Source organism: Danio rerio, chromosome 23 (genome assembly GCF_052040795.2).
Source record: "Danio rerio strain M-AB ecotype USA chromosome 23, GRCz13ab, whole genome shotgun sequence".
In the NCBI taxonomy this organism is placed as follows: Eukaryota; Metazoa; Chordata; class Actinopteri; order Cypriniformes; family Danionidae; genus Danio; species Danio rerio.
In genome coordinates, this window is record NC_141043.1 from 31,163,733 (window position 1) to 31,186,374 (window position 22,642).

Here is a 22,642-nt window from a genome sequence, read left to right on the forward strand (position 1 = left end):
TTCCTAACAAAACTCGCATCTGAAGTGGCTGTGATTGGTTTTGGCTCACACTGTTGTTGTTGTATTCACTGGTTGGAGGCCTGTCAGTTAGGATAAAGATGCCCAGCGTGTGAATAGATGCCTTTGTAGGGCTGTAGATATTGATGCTTTAGGCTAAATTCGAGTTTAATTGATGCCTTTCACTTGTAGGGTCACGCTGGTCGAGAAAGATAGAGGAAAATAAATAAATAACATGGTGAATGTAGTCTGTCAACAGCCTTGACATGGCTAAGATGCATAAATAGGGAGTGAGATTAACGGTGCGGTGATGATGCGTTACCATGGCCTGAGTGAAACGTCTAATTGACTAATTTTATAAAATATAATGCAGCTTGTTTTATTTGTAAGAGCCTTGGAAATGTCTCATTAAGTTGTCTGTGCAAACAGAAAGAAACGAACGCAGTTTGTATCTGATCGTCCTCTGCCTCATTAGCTGAGTTAAATTTTCAATTAGAGATGTAGCTAACGATGTCCTTTGTGTCACTTCATATTACTGTGCATTATGAGAGATGATGACAGCTTTATATTATCTGGTGCGCATTCGCAGCTCTCGGATTATTCATTACTCGCTATGATACTCTTAAGCAGATGCGCTCATTGTTCTAGATCTTTATCGGCACATTGTGTTTTTTTCTGTGTCCTTACATTCGTTTTCTTGTGTAGAATGTTCCAGGGGAAAGGCTGACAAGTTGTTGATCTCATTATTCCATCGCCTACGCTCTACATGCGCATATGTATGCAAATGCAATACATTAATACACGCAAATGCACAGACAAGATTGATGACCATTGGCTTCCCAAATGGATGTCCCTTTATAATGGACAACTGCCATACGAGCTGCCCAGTGCATGATGATTTGATTATTGTCATAACGCACACCATGACAGTAAACAGCCTTTCCTCTATCCATCTATCAGAGACCACCTAGAACACCAAAGTATTGTCATGGATTGTTCAGAAAAATTGTATTTTTCAGTCAAAGTCAGTGAAAGAAGTACTTTTTTAAAATTAAATGTGAAACTAGAGGCTGAATGCTGAACTCTCTATGGATTGTTATTAGAGTTAATGTTATCAGTTTCTTGACAACATAAACGCTAACTAAAATAAAATGGCATAGATATTTCATTTCAAATAACAAATAAACATACTAATAAAAATACTAATACAAGTGACCATGAGAATACTAACAACATAATGTAAAAGTCTTCACTAAACAAAAAAGATGTATTAAAATTAAAGTGAATTAATAATAATAAAAATAGAAAATGCATCTTAATATATATATTAAAATACAGGTTTGTGTAATTTGTTTCTATTTTTAACAAGGTTGCAAATAATTAGGGAGCAGTTTTGGTTTGTTAAAGGGATGCTCCACTACGATATCATGTTTTAAACTTTGTAATGTGTAATGTTTGCGTGAACATAAACACATCTCTGAATGTAATGCGCTCAAAGAAAAATATGTGAAAGACACATTTCAGATTTTTAGACAGCAGGCACAAGGTTCAGCTGTGTCCTCTTCATTTTATCTTTTCGATCTGATTTAGGTTTAAATTGCTGTGGATATGCTGACTGACAGTATTTAAACAACAGAGGCAAGACACATTCTAGTAGAGGCATTGTGCTTACTGGTGACGTGGAGCTGAACCGCGAATCGCATATGAACAAAAAACTTAATTTTCTACAAATGAAGCATGAGCACACATAGCTTTGCGTCTTATAAACACAACCAAGCCTTAAAAATACACTCTGGACCACCCCTTTAATATGTAACAAGGCACATTCATTCATTCATTTTCTTGTCGGCTTAGTCCCTTTATTAATCCGGGGCCACCACAGCGGAATGAACCGCCATCTTATCCAGCACATTTTTAAGCAGTAGATGCCCTTCCTGCCGCAACCCATCTCTCATCACACACACACTCATACACTACGGACAATTTAGCCGGCCCAATTCACCTGTTCCGCTTGTCTTTGGACTGTGGGGTAAACCGGAGCACCTGGAGGAAACCCACGCAGGGAACCGGGGGAGAACATGCAAACTCCACACAGAAACACCAACTGAGCCGAGGATTGAGCCAGTGACCCAGCGACCTTCTTGCTGTGAGGCAACAGCACTACCTACTGCGCCACTGCGTCGCCACATGTTTCATGTTATATATATATTTTTTAATTTTAATGTTTGCAGAATTATTACTGAATTTAATCTATTCTATTTTCATTTATAACCCAGAGCTTAAATTCTAGTTTTTCTTACTATTTCCAATAATTTGCAGTTTTGTCAGCAACTTTTCCTGCAATATAGGATATGGATACAATTTCATCAAATCAAATGAATTGCTCTATTTGGAAAGAATTTGCAATTATATATTGATTTGGTTTAATGTGTACAAGAGTAAATCTGCATAAAATATAATAAACAAAATCACAAACATAGAAACATACAACAGAGCAAAAATACAACTGAAATAAATAGAGCTTTATGGTTTTTGGTAAGTCTAATAATTTTTAGGTAAGAAAATGTAATAATCACATGTGAAATAATCTTGCAAATAATCTTATAAAACACATTTCATAATAAATAGATAAATACACAGAATCTCTGTTAAAGCTACAAAGGCGTTTGAAATGCTACAGTAGATGCAGGCCCTAAAAACATAAATATCATGAACTTTCACTCTATTAAGATGAAACTCTTTAATGACCCACAATTGGTATGCTTTCTAAACTGTGGAGCCTGATCGAAACATAAACCTGGCTCGACACTGCCGATCCTGCGATGTGATTATTACACATGTGCATTTATCAATAGTAAAACAATATTTTTTATAGAATAATGTTTCTTTCAAACTCCATGCATTTGCATACAGAAGATGACATCCATGAGAGACACTATTCTTCTTTCCTGTGTGCTTTTGTGGTTTCATCCACAATGCATGCCGGGAAAAAGCTGAATGTCCTTGAGATGTTCACTGCGATTGAGAGTGTGCACAGTACCAAATCAACTCACCTCTCTTCTTTGAAATTACATTACACTGCAATAACAGTACAGTAAGTCCTGTGAGGCTCAAGCATATATTTGCAATGGGATCTAGCTCTGAGAATTCATTTTGCAAGTCCAGGTGCATTGTTGCAAGCTGCACACCGCAAACCTATGATTGCTGAAGCAGATCTATCAGTATGCGATTACATCCCTCCAGCTATCTGTCTCTACATCTATCAATTTTTCCATTTAAGCCCCACTTGGGTTGTAGTCCATTGTCTCCACCAGTTGTTGAGAAGCAAATAGACAATTCTGCCTGCAAATGAGTCTATTAGAGGCTGATCCATCAGAGGCTTTGGAAAGAAAAGACAACAACTGTTTGTGTCTGTCAGAAGCTTCTTTTGTGAGAGGATGTGTGGAATTATCAGAATGTAACACGAACACCTGAACCTGCCATCTTTTGTTTGGCTGAAGCATCCTGGGAAAGCTGAGCGAGATTATTATGCGTTCTCTATTTAGCCATCTAGAACACAAATGTGTGTATGCAGTCCTCTTCTCTGAAAATAGCTTAATCAGCCCAATCTTTGCACTTTAAGTATGAAAGAGTACTCTATGGTTGCACAACACACACACACACACACACACTTATCATAGACGTAACGGGCTCTATTTTAACGATCTAGGTGCAAAGTATAAAGCACATGGCACAATAGCAATAACGGTGTGTCCGAATCCACTTTTGCTATTTTAAGGATGGAAAAATACAGTTTGCGCTTTCGCACATGGTCTAACAGGGTTGTGCTTATTATCTTAATGAGTTATGGGTGTGTGTGTGATTTTTTTTTTATTATGTTTTAGGGTATTTTCAACTTTTATTAAGATAGGATAGTGGAGGACAGACAGAGAGAGGGGAAGGGTCGGCATAGGACCTCTAGCCGGGAATCGAACTCGGGTCGCCATGAGCACCATGGTGCTATATGTCGGCACACTTAACCACTAGGCTATTGGCAACGACGAGTTATGGGTGTGTTTTGAGCATAACTTTCATCAAACCAATCAGAGTTTCATCTCTCATTCCCTTTAAGAATCAGTTGTGTCACGCAATGGAGTATATGCTATTCACATGGTGGATTTTGTAAGTGAATAAACTTAACGCTTCAATATCGAGAAAACAATTTAACAGATCATCTGCAGCGCGAGGATAAAGAATGATCCTCTTGCATTCAGCCTCTTTACTTTCTTTTTACTTTTCCTCTTTACTTCTTTGGAATGAGGAAATGCTGTTGTACGCACTCTACTGAAGACATCCATGAGCCGACATTTTTATTTCATTTAAGCGCAAAGATTTGTTTCGAAACTATTTCTAAATTCAGTCCTAAATTCAGCTCCAGCAAACTAATAAATGAACAATTATTACAAAGTGTGGTCCAAACAAATGTCCCATTCTTATAGGTGGACAATAAATTCTACAATTCTTACAGATGGACAAATCTAAACTTGTTTTTATTAAAACAAATATAAATATGCATATAATAAATAATACTGCTAATAATAATAACATTATACAGATGCAAATGGTCATGAATGAATTGAAAAAAAAAAGGCATGGAGGCATGAAGAAGGCATGAAGGCAGTGGTTTTTATACTTATGTCGAAAATAGTCATTTTTGTAACATTTTAATCCTTTAATTTTTTCATATGTAAAGATTTTTGTGTATTTCTGTACATCCTGTGAATATCAGGCAATGTCTGTCGTTTGGGCCCGCATATAAGCATAACTAACATGCTCTGCGCTGGACTTTAGACCAGCTTAACAGACCTCTATTTTAGACCAGCATGCCCACAAGTCCACAAAGTGGTGTAAATGGATTTTCTATTTAAACAACATGACGCAAAATGTAAAAATTAGGGTTGCGCTGGTCCGAAAATAGCAACAAATCGTGCCAGACATGATGTCTTATTGCGCCTTGTGTATGATAGGGCCCAATGATTTTCATGCTGTAAAAAAACTGTATATTCTAGACCCATACCCCTATATCCAACACTGAAAGGAAACCATTTGCTTTATTTTACATTTTCAAACTACTTAATTCTGTGTTATTTTTGTGCAGTGTTTGTCATGGGGACCAAAAAATGCCCCCAGAAAGGCAAATATTGCGTGTATTGCTAAACTTATGGGGACATTTGGTGCAATAGGGGCACACACAAACACACAACAATCAAAACTAAAGTTGTTTTTTTATTTGTGGTATTTATGCCATTTTTATTTGTTAAAGTTTCTGAAAATAATTCAAACCACACAGATTCAATAAGAGGTTCTAGACAAGGTTTTAGATTTCACTTTTTTAGATTTCACATTTCAAAAATATTAAAGTGAAATCTCACAGGAGAGAAGCCAGTCAAATGTTTTACAGTACTTGCGTATCGTTATTTGGTTTACCGCAAATGAGAATACACATTTAAATTAAAACTGAAGTGATATTCATTTACAAAATGATTAAGTGAAATGTACCCAGAGACCATTTTTTTCTGTCACATATTTAAAATCAAGAACACTTAATATGATAGAATTATATTGTTGTGTGACATTACTGCACTATATCAGATCTTCTAAATATCAAAAACACAAATATATAAGGAATTTTTATTGCAAAAATTGATCATTTATACAATGTACAAAGCACCATTATATTCAGCCTCTGGTACCTGAGAACAAGTAACAGATTCAAAAGACCAAAGTTGAGGAATATGTTGTTAGAGACAAGATGAATTAAATATCACGTTTAACAAATATAGTTAGATGAGATCCAGCAGTAGATCCTTGATGAACAGTCCGACATGAACGTGAACGTGGATCGTTTTCATTCTAAAACGTCGTTTTAAAACTAAAATGTATTAGTGTAAAAGGGGCCTTTGACTTCACTGAATTTAAAAATGTGTTATTTGTGCAGATGGTTGTTTTTGATATTGTAGTCTAATTAGAAAACTTTTTATAGGCTCATCAGAGTAATTCAGGAGAAGACATTACTATAGTTCAGGAGATATATTCATTATGTATTAGCTCATTAAATAAATTTGGGTAATTTGGAACAGGAAAAGTTAGATACTTCAGATTTAGTTATTTTTTTATTTGCTTTTTTTACACTTCAAATTTTTCTTTTTAAGTCACTCAAAAATGTACTCAGATGAATTTACATGAAGAGCTGCAACCCCTTTTGTATCTGTTAATGATGAACCTACATTTGTGTTTATCATTTTTATATGACCCTCATGCAGTGACCACTTGAGGCAGCGCAAGTCTAGGATATTAATTCATTTAGATGATTAGAGTTGTTATTACATAATGAACCTTTTTGCTTTTCATTATATAACAAATTACACCCTCTCCAATTATCATTGTTTGGTTTCCTTTGAAGTCGGTCTGCAAGCAAGTTAGAAACATGATCCACATTGGTGTTTGAGGTAGCGTCCAAAATAATCGTGACTGGGGGAAAAAAATATTGTCAAATGTCCTTTCAAACAGCCATCAGAACACCCCCGACCCCTCTGGGATGCGAGGTATCTCTGTATTGTTTCTCTCTCACTCGGATGGGTGTCAAACCGAGAGGTTGAAAGCTCCAGAGAAGTGCAGCCTCCAGCATTCGTTCTATGTTTGATGCCACTGCTGGGATTGGATGGGGTACATAAAGCCAGGCTCACTTTTACAGGGATGAAGCAAACAGAGCATCATAGCAGAGGAAAACACATATCTATGGGGATGATGAGAGCTGTGGGTTAAGGGAAAAATCAATTTGTTAGAATTGAGGTGGTTTGAGATCAACTGCACATTTAATACAGGAAACATTTGAGCTTAAGCAAAGGTGGGAAGTAACTGTTTACATGCAGTTTGGTTAATGTAATCATAATGTTAAGTACTCATACTTAGAGTATCGATTACATATGTTCACACAATAGCAGGTTATTCATTATTTATTGATTCTCCCTAATATTTATATACACCCCCGGCCACTTTATTAGGTTCACCTGTCTAACTGCTTGTCAGAAAGGGGAAAAAAGGTGATTTAAGTGCCAGAGGTCAGAGGAGAATGGCCAGACCAGTTCAAGCTGATAGAAAGGCAACAGTAACTCAAATAACCACTTGTTACAACTGAGGTATGCAGAAGAGCATCTCTGAACACACAACATGTCGAACCTTGAGGCAGATGAGCTACAGCAGCAAAAAACCACACCGGGTGCAAATCTGCTGCAACTGCGTGATGCTATCATGTCAATATGGACCAAAATCTCGGAAAAATATCTCCAGTACCTTGTTGAATCTATACCACGAAGGATTATGGCGGTTCTGAAGACAAAAAGGGGTCCAACGCGGTACTAACAAGGTGTACCTAATAAAGTGGCCGGTTAAGTGTATTTTCTTTGAGTTTTTACCATACTGAAAAGGAATGTAAATATCAAGTAAATAAATCTATGATTCTGAATAAAAAATAATAAAAATAAATCACAGCTATGGTAAAACGGTTTGTACTTAACCAGGCTAAACAATAAATGGTTAGTGACTTGTTATAATACACATGCATTAATCAACTGAGAAAAAATAAATAATACAGATGTGACTCATTCATGTTGCCTTTTCTTTAATAATATACTGTAAAGCAAACATCTCCAGTTCATTATAGACTGAGATATATCCAAATGCCTAATATGGAAAATTAAATCAATATATCACTATACACAGCTAATAACTCTAACAAACATGATCGATATATTAGCCTAGTCTGAAGAACAAACATATGCTTTTAGTAAGTGGACATGACAACACTGCAGGCATGCACAAATCATGACACATCTTTTGGCAGGTTTGTTGTTGTAATATTAAATTGGCCAAAATTTGCAAATACCAAGCATGCTTACAGTCAGTTACCACGGTGCCAAACAATGCATTTTTGTTGCGTTCTGTAGGCTGCAAACACTGAACAATTTAGGGAATTTACTCTTCTAAAAGTGTCTGTCATTTCTAAAGCATTACTATCTGGGCCGCTCATGTTAAATCTTTCTTAAATAATGATTAGTGATTTAAGGTTTCAATATGAAGCATTCATGATTATGCAAACTTTGCAGAGAAAGTAGCTATTAAAGAAAAAGTTTAAAAAATAATTAGTCACTCTAATACAGCAACTTTTGTACCAAAATAGTTTTTATTATTTAAATTGGTTTGATTATTTAATATAACTTAATTATTTCTTGCAGAGTGATATATGAAATGAGTGACTTGAATTATATGAAATCATAAGGGTAAGACAAGATATTAGATGTTAGATGTTAGCCTTTTTTCTTACAGGATCTGGCAACAAAAATAGGTAGACCCATTATCTTTCCTGTGTATTCTTTTTCTGTACATTTCTTAATTATTGAGTGCATACTGAAGAAATAAAATCTTTGAGGTGCATTGAAATATCTTATGATGAGCTTAGCTCAATACACACAACTAATTCGCTTGTTGAATAGTTAATTAAATGTTCAATTCAATTCAATTCAGCTTTATTTGTATAGCGCTTTTACAATGTAGATTGTGTCAAAGCAGCTTCACATAAATGGTCATAGTAACTGGAACAGTGTGGTTCAGTAACTGGAACAGTGTGGTTCAGGTTTTAGTGTTTAATGTTGAATGCTTAGTGTTAAATGTTGAAAGCTGTCACTCCTGTAAGTTAGCAGACTGTGTGTGTATAACACAACGGGGCCTGGGGGAAACCCACGTGAGCACAGGGAGAACATAAAAACTCCACACAGAAACGTCAGCTTGCTCGGTAAAGACTAGAACCAGTAACGTGCTAACCACTGGGCCACCGTGCCACCCATCTAGGAAAAGAGGAGTAGTAGGGGTGGAAGGGGGATTCTATAGAATGATGATTTCTGTTATATGGAGCTTAGGGAATTTAGAGTGACTTAGGAATCGTGTAATTGGTGAATGATGAATTGGCTATTGCATGACCAGCTATGTTCAATCATAAGCACGTGATCCTCTCGAAATTAGTTTACAAATAAACTTCACTTAGTGTGTGCGTGGCCTTAATTTCTCTAAACTTTTAGCCAGTACTGCACTTTGGGTTTTACATTTAATCGAGGGCCGCAGTGGACCATAGTAAGACATAAAATCAATTTAAGCCTTTTACAGTGGTGCACCGTGAGGACTCAATTTCCTGTTAGTTGTTGAATGTGTAACGAAAGAAACTAATTAAATCCCCTCGTTGTGCCATTATCATAAGGAAAGCATTCAATTCTCATTATTCCTTATGTTCATGAATAAGCTTACATAAAGAACTCATCAGGTTCAGCACTGTCACTGTTGTGTTTAGTTTTGTTGTCAGGATCATCATATTTCGTAGGTGTCAAGTCTGTAATACCACATTAATCACTCTGCCCTGTTTTCTTTCTGCCTTCTCTGGATGTCTTGCTGATTTGCTGTTGTTGAACAAATGTGTTTTTTGCGGTGTAATTATGCCCATAAGACCTGTTAGGATGGTGCTAAAATCTTTGGTAAAAGCACAGGCACATTTTTTTTTGAGCTAATGGAGTTCTCCATTTGCAGAGCGCGACGCGTGGACCTTTCAAACTCTGACACATTGTCCTTTTGAGTTGCGCGTCTGCCACATCCTCTCTTCCGTTCAACCATCATCTATAATCCAGTAGGTGTATTTTAGCAGAGCTGCGTCCCACTCTCAAGTGTTATGGAGAAGATTATAGCTCTGATAATGCTTAGATTCCATGGACAATTGTTGTTTTTCCTCAATTTTACAATAATACTGTACTAACAGTTTAGTGACAAATTAGTTGAATGTCAAAAATGAATATTTATTATTTAGAGTTATAAAAGGGTCACACTTTACAATAAGGTTCCATTAGTTAAGTAAGGGATAAAGTACAACCTACTGGATGTACTTTAATGCTACATTTTGAATGACTACTTACCACAAAACATAAAAATCAGACATAAAACTGTGTCAGACATAAAACTCGTGTCTTGCGTTCAGTCTTCTGTTGGTGTTGTGTCTAGCACATGGTGCGTGTTTACATGAACTATGTGTTTGTGTTGTCATGAACACGCGGTTAATGAGTTATCTCATTAGCTGCGTGTTCTAGTCTCGTTTTATATGAGCGCTTGGCTTGTGTTGTCTCTCTGTGTCGTGCTCTCCCTTCTATTGTCTAGTCCCACCCTACTTGTTAACCCATTATTAGTTAATTGTGTTCACCTGTGTGTGTGTTAATTTTCTACAGCTTATAAACCCCTCATGTCTGCTGTCCTGTGTCAGTTCGTCATCGTATGTTACCTTGTTGTGTGTCTGTTCCAGTCGTGATCCCTGCCAGCCTGTCCAGTCCAGTTTGGTTTGTTTATTTGTTTTGCTAATGTTTTCCCCCTCTGGGTAGTTTGTTTAGCTGTTTTTGCCTTTTATTTTGTTTTGTTGTAACTAAATAATACTTTACCCTGCACTTGGGTCCTCGCCCCTTTTTCCCCTCACCGTACCGTGACAAAAACATTGTTCTGAGCTTTAATAGTTTAAGTATTTGATTAAAAGCAATCACTTTGCCTTTGATTCAGGCATTCTGTTTGAAAACATTGAATGAGGGTAAATATTGAATTCTCCAAATCTGTTTGATAAGCTTAGGATTCAATGTCATATTTGAAATCACCAATAAGAGCGGTTCATTCCACTAAGGCAACCTCTGATAAATAAGGGACAAAGCTGAAGGAAAATGAATGAATGAATGGATGAATCGCCAGTAATGTTAAACATCAGCTGTCTCTTAAGTTTTGTTTGTAAAGGTTTGAATCAAACAAAATCTGCACTTTTTTTTCAGGATGCTCAAGCTAATGCGCATGCGCACACGAAAGGTACAAGATATACCAACCTCATTTATGGTCGTGTCAAACATGATCATTCTCTGAATAATGCCTCGTCCGATCGAGCTAGTATTCTGTAGTAAATCCTAATTTAGTCTTGATGGCATATCGTCTCCCAAAATGTTAGTGACCTCTTTGTTTACAAGTTTGTGAGCGTTTGAGAAGCTCTCATGATGTGCATTTGCTTCATACAGATTACAAAACCAAAAAAGCATTGGTTTTCAAGTGTAGTTTTATTTCTCAAGTATTTGCTGAGATTCTCGTGCATTTGCTAACCTCAGAGAGCAAGTCTGGTCCGAGCACCTCTCCCATGGAGACTCATTAATCTATATTGAACGATGACTGGCTCCTGTACTAGAAATCAGGGCTTCATTTGCCATATAGATGTTACACTTTTGCCCATTCAAAACTATACAAGTGTCTTGTGTTATTTAGTCACAAGATGGAGCCAAACAGCCTAGCATACTGTGTATATATAAAAGCCAATGTTATCACTGACTCTAAGTACCTAGACGAGCCTTGTGTTATTAGTTTGAGCAGTTGTTATCTGTTAATAACATACCTTGAAATGTTGCAACTGACCAATCAGAATCAAGTGTTCCAGAGAGCCGTGTAATAATTCATGTTAGTAAATACATTAGCTAGTATTAAGTATGAACAATTTTGCTCCGCATTTATTGATAATCAGCTTTTACTAATGCCTTATTAAGTTTAAAAGTTGTGCTTAACACTATATGCACTTTGAGTTTACATGATTAACAATGAACAACTTTATTTTATTAACGTTAGCAAAGATAAACAAATACTGTATTAAATGTAAATTATTTATCTAACATGATCTAATCTAAAATCGTATTGTACAGTGTTAATGATAAATATATATTAGAAACTTGTTTGACTGAATATTCAGATCTTTTCTTTTTTTTGTGATTCAGAACATCTTATTTTATACTATCTCAGAACTGAAAAAATCAGAAATGCACATTTTTTAATTAGAGTTGTGAAACAAACTCACATTTCAGATTTTTTTTTTCTCTCAGTCTGTTGAAAATGACATGGTTGCCTTCATTTTCCGTTTGAATTGTGAGGTATTGTATAAACTTATCTTTTCATTTCTCAGAATTGGATGGTTCCCTCTCAGTTATGAGTAAATATACTTACAGTATCTCACAGTTCTCTGGAATAAGTCCCGAGTTGCAGGATGCTTAATTCAGAATTTTTGTCTTGGAATTACAAGAATAGAGCATGAAGCAATTCCAGTCTTGATAACTAACAAATGTGAGTTTGTGGCACCGTTCTAAAAAACAAAGCTTCAATTGAGAGGTATATACTTGCATTTGCAAGAAAGTAAAAAGCTTCTGATCATAGAACATGATGACATGACTTTACACGTCAACATTTGGAAAAATCTATCAGTTAGTAATCCCATTAAAAGAGGCTGTATGCTGAATTCAGAAACACTTTTTTTTTATTAGCGGTTGAATGTCGTTTATTGCCTGCAATTTCTATTTAACAACTTTTATTTCATTAAGTCAGAGGACGTTTTGAAATACTTTTGCAGTTTTATATTGTAATGAACATTCTGAAAGAGCCATACAGCATTTTGATTAAAAATGTAAGCTTACGCCTTGGTCTTTCCTCTAATGGCAAAATAACCATGCTTTAATTATTACAGAAGGAGGAAAACAGTATAAAAATGTATCTGATCAGAAAGATTATGTATTTGCACAAGCTCTGCAATTTACCTGCATCATGTTGACAGATTAGGTCATAGAAATGACACAGTTTTGATAGTCCTAGGCTTATTAATACTGAAGTATATAGATATGCTACATGAATATGTATTTTCTTTGCATGACACACTGGCATTGCAGTACAGAATGGTTGTTTCAGCATTTTTTAAACACTATGGGCAATCATATCTTTTGTCACACAATGAAAGAAAGGCTGCGTGGAGCATAGGTAAATGCCACATTTTCGGCAACAAAAAACAGCAATTAAGGCATTAAAGTTCATCTTTTAATGTCAGTTGCTTGTTCAATGTCTGAAGCTTTAAGAAAATAAACAATTTTGAATTCAATTTTTGGAAGCTTGTTTTGTTTTTGATTTATAACTCCAAATTAAAAAGTCCTTGCAGTTTATTGTTGTTGTGATATTTGATTTATATCAGGCATTAACAATAACATAATCATTAGGCACAGGTGATGATGCTCTTATTAATGTTGGATGTGTGTCAACACATAATTAACCATAAATGTAACAAAAAAGCTTAATAAACAGCTTATTAGTGCATATTCATCTGTCCACATGATCACATTCAGCAAGTTTGTAATAAAAGATAATAGAAAAGTTGTAATTCTGTAAATAACTTTTTAAAGCAAACAATATTATTTAGACATTTTGAAGGATGTGTTCAATAAAATCCATGATCCACCAGGTCAGAGATCAAAGTTCAGCTCTTTAAAGGCAGAAGTGGTTTTAAGATCAGTTAACCTGCGGTTTGTCTTGCAATATCATCACACTGTGGACTGAATGTGTTCAAATAGCTACAAATGAAGAGGGTAGGCGACCATTAACAGATTCACAAGCAAAGTGCTAGTCTGTTTTAGGCATGCCTGATGCACTGAAGCAAATCACAAATCAATCCTAGAGCGCCATCTAGTGATGCAGAGTAGATTGCACATATTAATGAGCTGGAAAATTAACTTGTGTAAATTAATGCAGGGCGACACAGTGGCTCAGTGGTTAGCAAGAAGGTTGCTGGTTTGAGCCCCGGCTGGGCCAGTTGGCATTTCTGTGTGGAGTTTGCATGTTCTCTTTGTGTTCTTGTGGGTTTCCTCTGGGACATGGGTGCTCCGGTTTCCCCCACAGATCAAACACATGCACTATAGGTGAATTGAATAAACTTAATTGGCTTTTGTGTGTGTGTGTGTGTGTGTGTGTGTGTGTGTGTGTGTGTGTGTGTGTGTGTGTGTGTGTGTGTGTGTGTGTGTGTGTGTGTGTGTGTGTGTGTGTGTGTGTGTGTGTGTGTGTGTGTGTGTGTGTGTGTTTCAATGGGTGTGAATGAGTTTCCCAGTTCTGGGTGCAGCAGGAAGGGCATCCACTATGTAAAACATATGCTGGATAAGTTGGTGGTGCATTCTGTTGTGGCGGCCCCTGACAAATAAAGGGACTAAGGAAAATTAATGATTAAATTAATGCACTGTTGAAATGGCAAACAAATGAGAAATTTATTTGTCACTGTCTCTGCACTGTTAAAAATGATTGTATTTTAAGATGTAAAAGCCTGTTTAAATGCTACTGCAAAAAAAAAAAAAAAGAGATAAAAATTGATTACCAGAATTTCCCTCATGAATGCGTTGAAACTGTGAAAACTCATTTTCATATTTAATGTTTATTTAAAATTAAAATTCTGTCATACAGAACATTTTAATCATTAAAAATGTGTGTGAATAGACAGGTTATATTATGTTAATTTTATAATAATTATTATAATGTCTTGACTTGTTTATGAATCTTTGTTCATTGCTTGTCCATGTTGTTTATAGTGCATTGTAAGTGTAATTTTCCGTTAATTTACTTATCAAGCTGTACAGTAGATGAGTTTTTTTCTTCAGTTGATTATTGAAGATTTTTTAGCTAAAATTGTGGCCCTTGCTTGTGTATAATATAAAATGGAAGTCAATGACTATGAGAACTTTAAGACATATGCAATAACATACAAAATTAAGGTACTGAACATTTAATTATTGCACGTACAGTTAATACTAATTAATTGTGTGCCACTGTCTTCACTATAGTGGTGAAACAGTGGCTCGGTTGTTAGTACTTTCGCCTCACAGCAAGAAGGTCACTGGTCTGAGTCCTGACTGGGTCAGTTAGCATTTCTGTGTGGAGTTTGCATGTTCTCTCTGTTCACGCGGGTTTTCTCCAGGTGCTTCGGTTTCCACCACAGTCCAAAGACTAAGTCGGCCATAGTGTATCTGTGTGAATGAGCGTGTATGGGTGTTTCACAGGGAAGGCCAGCTGGAAGGACATCTGCTGTGTAAAAGATGCTGGATAAGTTGGGGGTTCATTCTTCTGTTGTGACCCCTGATGAATAAAGGGAATTAGCCGAAGGAAATTGAATGAATTTAATATGTTGAAGTTTGCAGTATTAGTTGTATCCTTCATATAAATTGCTGTTGGTTTGCAGCTCTATAATTGTCAGATCAGATCACTGTTACCCTGATAAAGGCGGGTCTTTGCCCAAACATGTAGGTGCAGTTCTAAGGATTAGCCATGTGAATAAAGGCTTTTTAATACTTTTTCCACATTTTTTGAGTGCCTTGGACTGATTTTTGCCTTTTTTTCAGATCTATTTTCACATAATTCTGGCAATTACAGTTAACATTTATTTTTTATTTTTATTCAATTAAATAAAGTTTGTACTCATTCCAAGCTACATTTCTAAACTGTAGAATTTGCAGCGTGTTCTATAAATGCTTCACTAAAATTCTCTAAATTCAGCCTCAAAATATTCACTAAATTATAACTACATTTTTTGGCAACTACATATTCTGGCAACCTCAGATGACAATTAATAAGTGTGTGTGTGTGTGTGTGTGTGTGTGTGTGTGTGTGTGTGTGTGTGTGTGTGTGTGTGCGTGCGTGCGGGTGTGCGTGCGTGCGTGCCTTCATGTTTTAAATAATTCCAAGTTTACCCTTTAACTTAAATTAGAACATATAATCAAGAGAAAACAATGAAATAAAAAAAGTAGCACAACATGAGTTTTAATATTCTTTATTGATTTATAGACATTGATTTCCCCCCCTCTTTTTTCCCCATGGTAACTCCAAGTTTCTCCGATACCAGGTATTTCCATAATTTTTCAGTTTGATTTAAATTACATCTATAATATTTTACTCACATATGCATCTATTGGTTGATTTCCTTATTGCAATAAACAAGAGTAGCCAGTATGAGTTGAATATTGCTACGTTCCATCACACATACTGTTTTCCCATCTGACAATTTAGTTGAAAAATAACTTTATTGGCAAGACGAGGTTTGACCAAAGCTTCTCAGTGCGCGTCTGCTCCTGGAGAGGCCTGGGGTGGAATAAGGCTAAGGCTAAAATAGACTTCACCAACTAACATTACACCTGCCCTGAAAGGTTGAATAAATCTACCAAAGACAATTCTGTACAGTGATGACATTGCTCTGACTACAGGATGAACATGGTCTTTACAGTGTTGATGGATGGGACTGTGGACTGTGATGGCTTTTTCACCTCATGTGTTTTCAATGGGCCGTTGAACACCTGGTTTCAGACTACAGCATGTGTCAGTGCGTATAGTGTTGTTCTCCCAAAACGCTCATCTGAAATCAGCTGAAATCACTGTCCACTGATTGTTTTGATATTTAGGTTTGGGATAGAAACAGCTGATCGCAAATGGGCAGTTTAAAGGTGTAGGTCACCTAAAAATGGAAACTCCGTCATTATTTACTCACCCTCAGTACTGTAAGTGTAAAGATGGTCGTGATATTTAGACAAAAAGTTAAATTTGGGTCAGAAATTTAGATATGAATAAAGACATCACAGAAGACTCATAGACTATTTTTAGTGTTTTTGACCATTTATAATAGGGCTGCACAATATATCATTTCAGCATTGCTTTTGCAATGTAATCATTCACGATAGTCTCATCGCAAGAATTTTTTGAGGTCTATGACTGCATAATGATTTAAAAAAAAATTAGGGATAAGAAATTGTACTGTTAAAATTGTAGGAAAAATGATAAAACACTTAATTTTAATTGTATTTTTTATTTACTGTAGTTATCTATGTTTGTAGATTGTTTATAAGTTTTCATCCAGATGCACTTTTCTACAGAATCATCCCAATCGATCTAAAACGAGCAGTTCTTTCCAAATGTCTGGTGAAATTGTAGTCATATCACGATATACTGTTAAAGTCAGAATTATTAACCCCCCATTGAATTTTTATTTTATTTTTTAAATATTTCCCAAATGATGTTAAACAGAGCAAAGCGATTTTCACAGTATGTCTGATAATATTTTTTCTTCTGGAGAAAATCTTATTTGTTTTATTTTGACTAAAATAAAAGCAGTTTTTAATTTTTTAAAAAACATTTTAAGGTCAAAATTATTAGCCCATTTAAGCAAATGTTTTATTTCCATAGTCTAGAGAACAAACCATCGTTATACAATAACTTGACTAATTACCCTAACCTGCCTAGTTAACCTAATTAACCTAGTTAAGACTTTAAATGTCACTTTAAGCTTGTATAGAAGTGTCTTAAAAATATCTAGTAAAATATAATTTATTGTCATCATAGCAAAGATAAAATAAAACAGTTACAGAATTGAGTTATTAAAAGTATTATGTTTAGAAATATGTTCTCTCTGTTGAACAGAAATATGGAAAAAAATAACAGAGGGGCTAATAATTCTGACTTCAACTGTATATCACAGAATAACAAAATATTGCAATGTTCGATTTTAATCCAATATCGTGCAGCTCTACGTTTTAATACTTGGTGCATCTTTGTTGGATGAAGTGAAACAACTTTTTTTTTTTACATTAAGTCCCCTTTTTGTCTTAAACAATAAGGTGCAAAATTAAGGTTTTTCATAGAAATATTTTTTTTTATTATTGTAGACCTTTAAACAATTTAACCTTCAATGTGATATATGCATATTATATAGATATGTTCTGGTTTAGACTAGGCACAAGAGGATTTCCTAAGGTATTTGAAAGTTTTTTTTAATTATTTTTTTTTTACATGTTTTATATTATATTGAGTTTTTAAGGGCAGCAATATCTTCAGAAGAAATCGACAACTCCACATCAAAAGCTACAGGTCAGCTCACGATTCAGGAAATATTTGAGAAACAAATCACTTAAAAATCAGCATCCAAGCATGCTTTAGACCTGAACTGTCTTGAGACTTACTTTATATCCAAAGAAAAGCTACATATCCAAAGATGCCCTTTCAAGTTGTAAGGAAATCTGTGTTTTTGAAACATTAGACTTGCTTGGGTTTTCTCTGGGTGCTCTGGTTTCCCCCACAGTCCAAAGACATGCGCTATAGGCAAATTGGATTAACTAAATTGGCCGTATTGTATGTGTGTGAATGTAAAAGTGTATGGGTGTTTCCTGGTGTTGGATTGCGGCTGGAAGGGCATTCACTGCGTTAAACATATGCTGGATCAGTTGGCGGTTTATTCCTCTGTGGCGATCCCTGATTGGTAAAGGGAATAAGCCCAAAAATAATGAATGAATACAACTTTTAGACTGACATCTTTACTGTTCCAAAATTTTGAAAATGTTTATTAAAATAAAATAGTTTGTGTTCAGTGGGGAAAAACATTTTTGTTTTTTTACCCAGAAATTTAAATAAACATTTTTTAAAGCAGTAATTACAATACTGTGAAACAGGCATATTTTTATCCAAGGTTATCATACCTTCAGAATCTTATACTGGTCCATGAATAGTTTAGACAAAAAATAATAAGATCATATGCTTTTGTTGAATAGTAATTTGACTTGTATTTAAAGTTTTAACAGCTAATTTATACCCATGATAGTTGAGTTTTGCAGGACTATTATTTATTATTTTCTTAAAATGTAAATTTTTTTTTTTTGAACGTAAGATTCATGAAGCTCCATCCATAACCAGATCTTGCAGAAATTTTCTAATTTGTGTAAATTAGCCATCAAATCTCAAAAATTGCAATGAAGGTGTCTCTTCTAAATGAATATGTACCTCTAGTACTTAACTCTAGTACATAAACTCAACAATATGATGTCAGTTTGATATGTTGTACATCTGTATTTTTCATCATTTTGAGAGGTCCACGGTTGTTGTACTGTGATTAATTTTATTTTTATAAAGTTCTCCTGTGTAATAGCAGCATAAAAAAAGCTTTGTAATGACACAGAGAGTGAGCAAATGACAGAAGTTTTCCATTTTTATGGTAAAAACTATCCCTTCAAGGCAGATTCTTCTCATCATAAGTATTAGACGCTTTATGCACATGACAAGACATGATACACACTGACATGAAATCACAGCACCCTTATTAGTGCCTTGATAACTAATGAGAAATAGAGGTAAAGTTCCATCAAAGCACAATGGTGGATGCTAACAACGGTTAGCACAAAGTAATGGCATTACCATGACGTTTCCCACACAATGCAAACAATGCCACAAACAAACAAAAATGTGAACTAAGCTACATACGCAAAGGCTATGGCTGACTACACATTGTTTGCGTTCAGATATACCCTGTCCCTTGCTCCGAGATGAGAGAAGACCCTTTAATATGAAGGGTCTGTCCCCGTGGGTGTCCCTCTCTTGCTTTTAAACTCCCAGCTTTTTGTACTGAAAAGACTAATTTACTGTTTCACTGTGGAAGAACATGGAGGCCTATTAGCAGCCTTACAGAACCATTTAGAAATGCTCTTCTACAACAAATGACATAATTCAATTGCTTATTGCATTGCAATATCCAAACAACAGTAAGACATCGTCGCACTTTGCTAGTCAATGGAAGACCACCAACTCGGCAGGCCTTAGTTTGATGTTTATCCATTTGTGAACTTCGCTTCCTCCAGATGTATTTTCCACAACATACAGGACGCATTTCAATCCCACCCGAGTGCAGGTTTTCAATCTTCCATAGAAAAATATTCCTGTTTTTTTTCATTTTGTTCTCATTTTTTTCTTTTTTTCGTCAGATTTTCCACAACAATATTTGTTCAACAAAACCGTGTGCTATGAAAACAAACAAACAAAAAAACAACAACCATTGATCATAATAAAAAAACTAAAATAATAATATGCATTGCATGGCTTTAGATTCAAGACAGGAAGTTCATACCAAAAAGGGGAGATTGCACAGTCAAGTCCTCTGACCTCCTCTGCGTCTTCGCTTTCGTCAATTCTCTATGTGTCTGCTGGAGTAGCTGACCTGCGGTGTCAGTATTTGTTAGGATGCAGGCGTCTTGTGAGACTGAACGCAGAAGTTGGACAGAAGGGGGAGGAGGCGTATTGCTTGGGGTTGCATAATGTCCACCGAACATACAGAGATAGAATGAACAGAGGAGCCTGTATATACTGTAAGTCCAAGTGTGTGCTTAGGTTTGCTGCCTTTCTCTGAGAATCAAAGTACCCGTCCGTCTTATTTCAGCATCTACCAGCAGTTACATCATCCTCTACGTACATATTTCACTTCTGAACATTTTCAGAAGTCAACCAGCTTGGATGTACTGGACTAAACTACGCTACACAATAGAATAAATAGACGTCTACTGATTTTTCTAAGATCTAAGACAGGGGTCTGGGGGTTTTCAGACAGCCGCTCTTTGTGTTAACAGATTGAAATGCGATCTCGAGTATCTCTTCTGTATCTTTCCATTTCTCCTGAGAGATGCTACTGTGTGAAGTCAGCTTTACAACAACACCATCTGAGCTTCTCATACTCAATGCGAGCCAGCATTCGGAAAGCATCTTTCCCAAAATCCCCTGCTCTAAGTCTTGACACGGTGGAACTGCAATGGAGATTGTGGCCATTTCTTCTTGCAGAGATGTCAAAGCCAGTCAGGACACGTTGAATACAGCAAATACTACGAGAAGCTTACTGATGTAACACGGTTTCTCAAGGTGCATAGGGTCGAGGGTGCATTGATTTAGAACAACAGGTACAGAAACATTTAACCGTGTGTTTTTTGGGGTCTCTAGAAAGTTTCCTAACTCAATCCAGCATGTCTGGCTACGACAGGACTGCTGCTACCTCACAGTATGAGTATAAATAGTGGGAAGGAACTAGGACGTCAGCATACAATATTGCTCGATTCCAGCAGTCCTTCCATTTATCCATTCATCCACCGATGAACAAATCACTTGATCCAAACGAACGCACAGAGATGGAGGAGGCAGTTAAGGGTGATGGAAAGAGGGTTGGAACGCCAGTCACACCCTCCTTCTTGGTTGCTCTCAATTTTGCGCCCCCTTCTGCTTGGTTTGATGATTGACGTTATTGTTGATGAGCCGATTCTTGTCGTTGCTGTGGTGTTTCACTATTTTTTTTTTCGTCGTCTTCACAGTGTGCTTTAGGAGGTGAGGCTCCGGACTGGCTGTGATTGGCTAAGGGGGGTGAGGGCGGAGTCAGTACGGTGAGAACAAGATTGGCCCGTGTGAGGTGCGAATGGGCCCTGGAGCTGGTCTTAAGATGGCATGGCTGAGATGCGGAGCCTGTAGGAGGTGATGATGTGGATGGGGGGCGGGGGCTGCTGCTCTGAGAGCCAGTGGATTGGAGGAGGCGGCTGCTGCCATTGCTGCAGCAACAGCTAGGGGACTTGGCAGGAGGCCGGCGCCTAATGCTTTGGTGAGATCCTGTATGAAGAGAAACAGTTCATGACCCATTGATACCATGACATTCATATCTTTCAGCGCATTAAAGCAGTGGTCCTCAACCACCTGGTATCACTACCGGTCCATGGATCAATCTTTTTTTAATTTTTTTTTTTTTTTTGAAAAATTTCCGTATTCTCTCGATTACATCTGAGTCACTTGAGCGCCCAAATTTAACCCACAAGCAGCAAAATGAGTAAGAAACAGACGTCTTTAAAAAGTTTCTTGGCTAAGGGGAAAAGGCCCTGTGAAGGCTCCATGGACTGCCAAGCAATGGATCCACAATCCATTCGTCAACAAATCAGGTGAATCCACCATGGCTGTGCAAGAAGATCAACTGATGGATATACCAAATGACGACGGCCTTTTAGGGGCCATTTGCATATCGCGTCTTTTACCCTCCCCATTTCTCCCCCTACCCCAGTCCGCGGTAAAATTGTCAAACGTTGACCGGTCTGCGGTGATAAAAAGGTTAAGGTCCACTGCATTAAAGGATTTAAACTGCTCTATTATTGGTTAGAACCTACCGCAAGGTCAGCTCCCCTGTGCTTCTTGTGTCGGCTCAGGAGAGGGTTTGGCTTTCCCGCAACGCCGTCCCGATGCCTTCGACTTGATATGTGCTGCAAACAAACAGAGCATACCGAACTTAAGTATGTAGATATATAGCAAAAGTTAATATTGGTCTCTTGGGAACCATGAACAATCTGATGAACACACAGATTATTGTTCTTTCATCAAGTATGATCACTGTGGACCTTACTCACCTGTTTGAGCTGCAGTTCTGAGTTGACCCGCACGTTGCAGATCTCACAGTGGAAGGTGCGTTCCTGAGTATTGGGGTCTGTGGCTCCGCCTCCCTGCTCCCCGCTGGGCTTCGGACCTAATCGTGGGTACGCCTTAATGGGGCCCAGTCCACTGCGGGCCTCCAGAATGGTTTTGTGTTTAGTGCCTGAAGATCGCAGATAAAAGATTGTTTATGTAAAACTTATGTAAATGCATGTATTGGGAAGTATGGGATTGGTGTCAGTATAATGTTTATTATTTTCTTATTATTATGATTAATGAACAAAACATAAACAGAAACAAATATTTTATATTGCAAATTTCTTTACATTCACCTTTTTAAGTTATAATGGAAAAAAGAGACTATTACACATCATAATTATTATAATATTATTATTCAATAATAAAATATGGCTCAAATTAATGTAATAAAAATAACATAAAATAAAAAACAGCATTGTGACATCCAGATGTGACCACAAGAGGGCCCTAGAATCTTTCTCTTTGGCTTCCCTTT

General features: G+C 36.5%; 1 protein-coding gene and 1 long non-coding RNA gene across 8 annotated transcripts in view; one reads left to right on the forward strand and one right to left on the reverse strand.

Moving 5' to 3' along the window:
• LOC141380504 (uncharacterized) overlaps positions 1-22,642 on the forward strand; it is a 148,889-nt gene that overhangs the window by 30,862 nt on the left and 95,385 nt on the right. The gene's annotated exons all lie outside the window — the stretch shown is intronic.
• Positions 15,688-22,642, reverse strand: part of znf385a (zinc finger protein 385A) — a 142,111-nt gene continuing 135,156 nt past the window's right edge. For 2 of the 3 annotated variants that reach the window (XM_087307295.1, XM_087307297.1), the window contains 3 exons: positions 22,107-22,291; positions 21,870-21,962; positions 18,886-21,324 (listed from right to left, as the gene is read on the reverse strand). In XM_087307295.1, coding sequence (XP_087163421.1) covers positions 21,097-21,324; positions 21,870-21,962; positions 22,107-22,291 — 506 coding nt within the window. In that variant the 3' untranslated portion in view covers positions 18,886-21,096. Of the gene's footprint in view, positions 21,325-21,869; positions 21,963-22,106; positions 22,292-22,642 lie in introns of all 3 variants that reach the window. The other variant, XM_087307296.1, reaches the window with a different exon arrangement.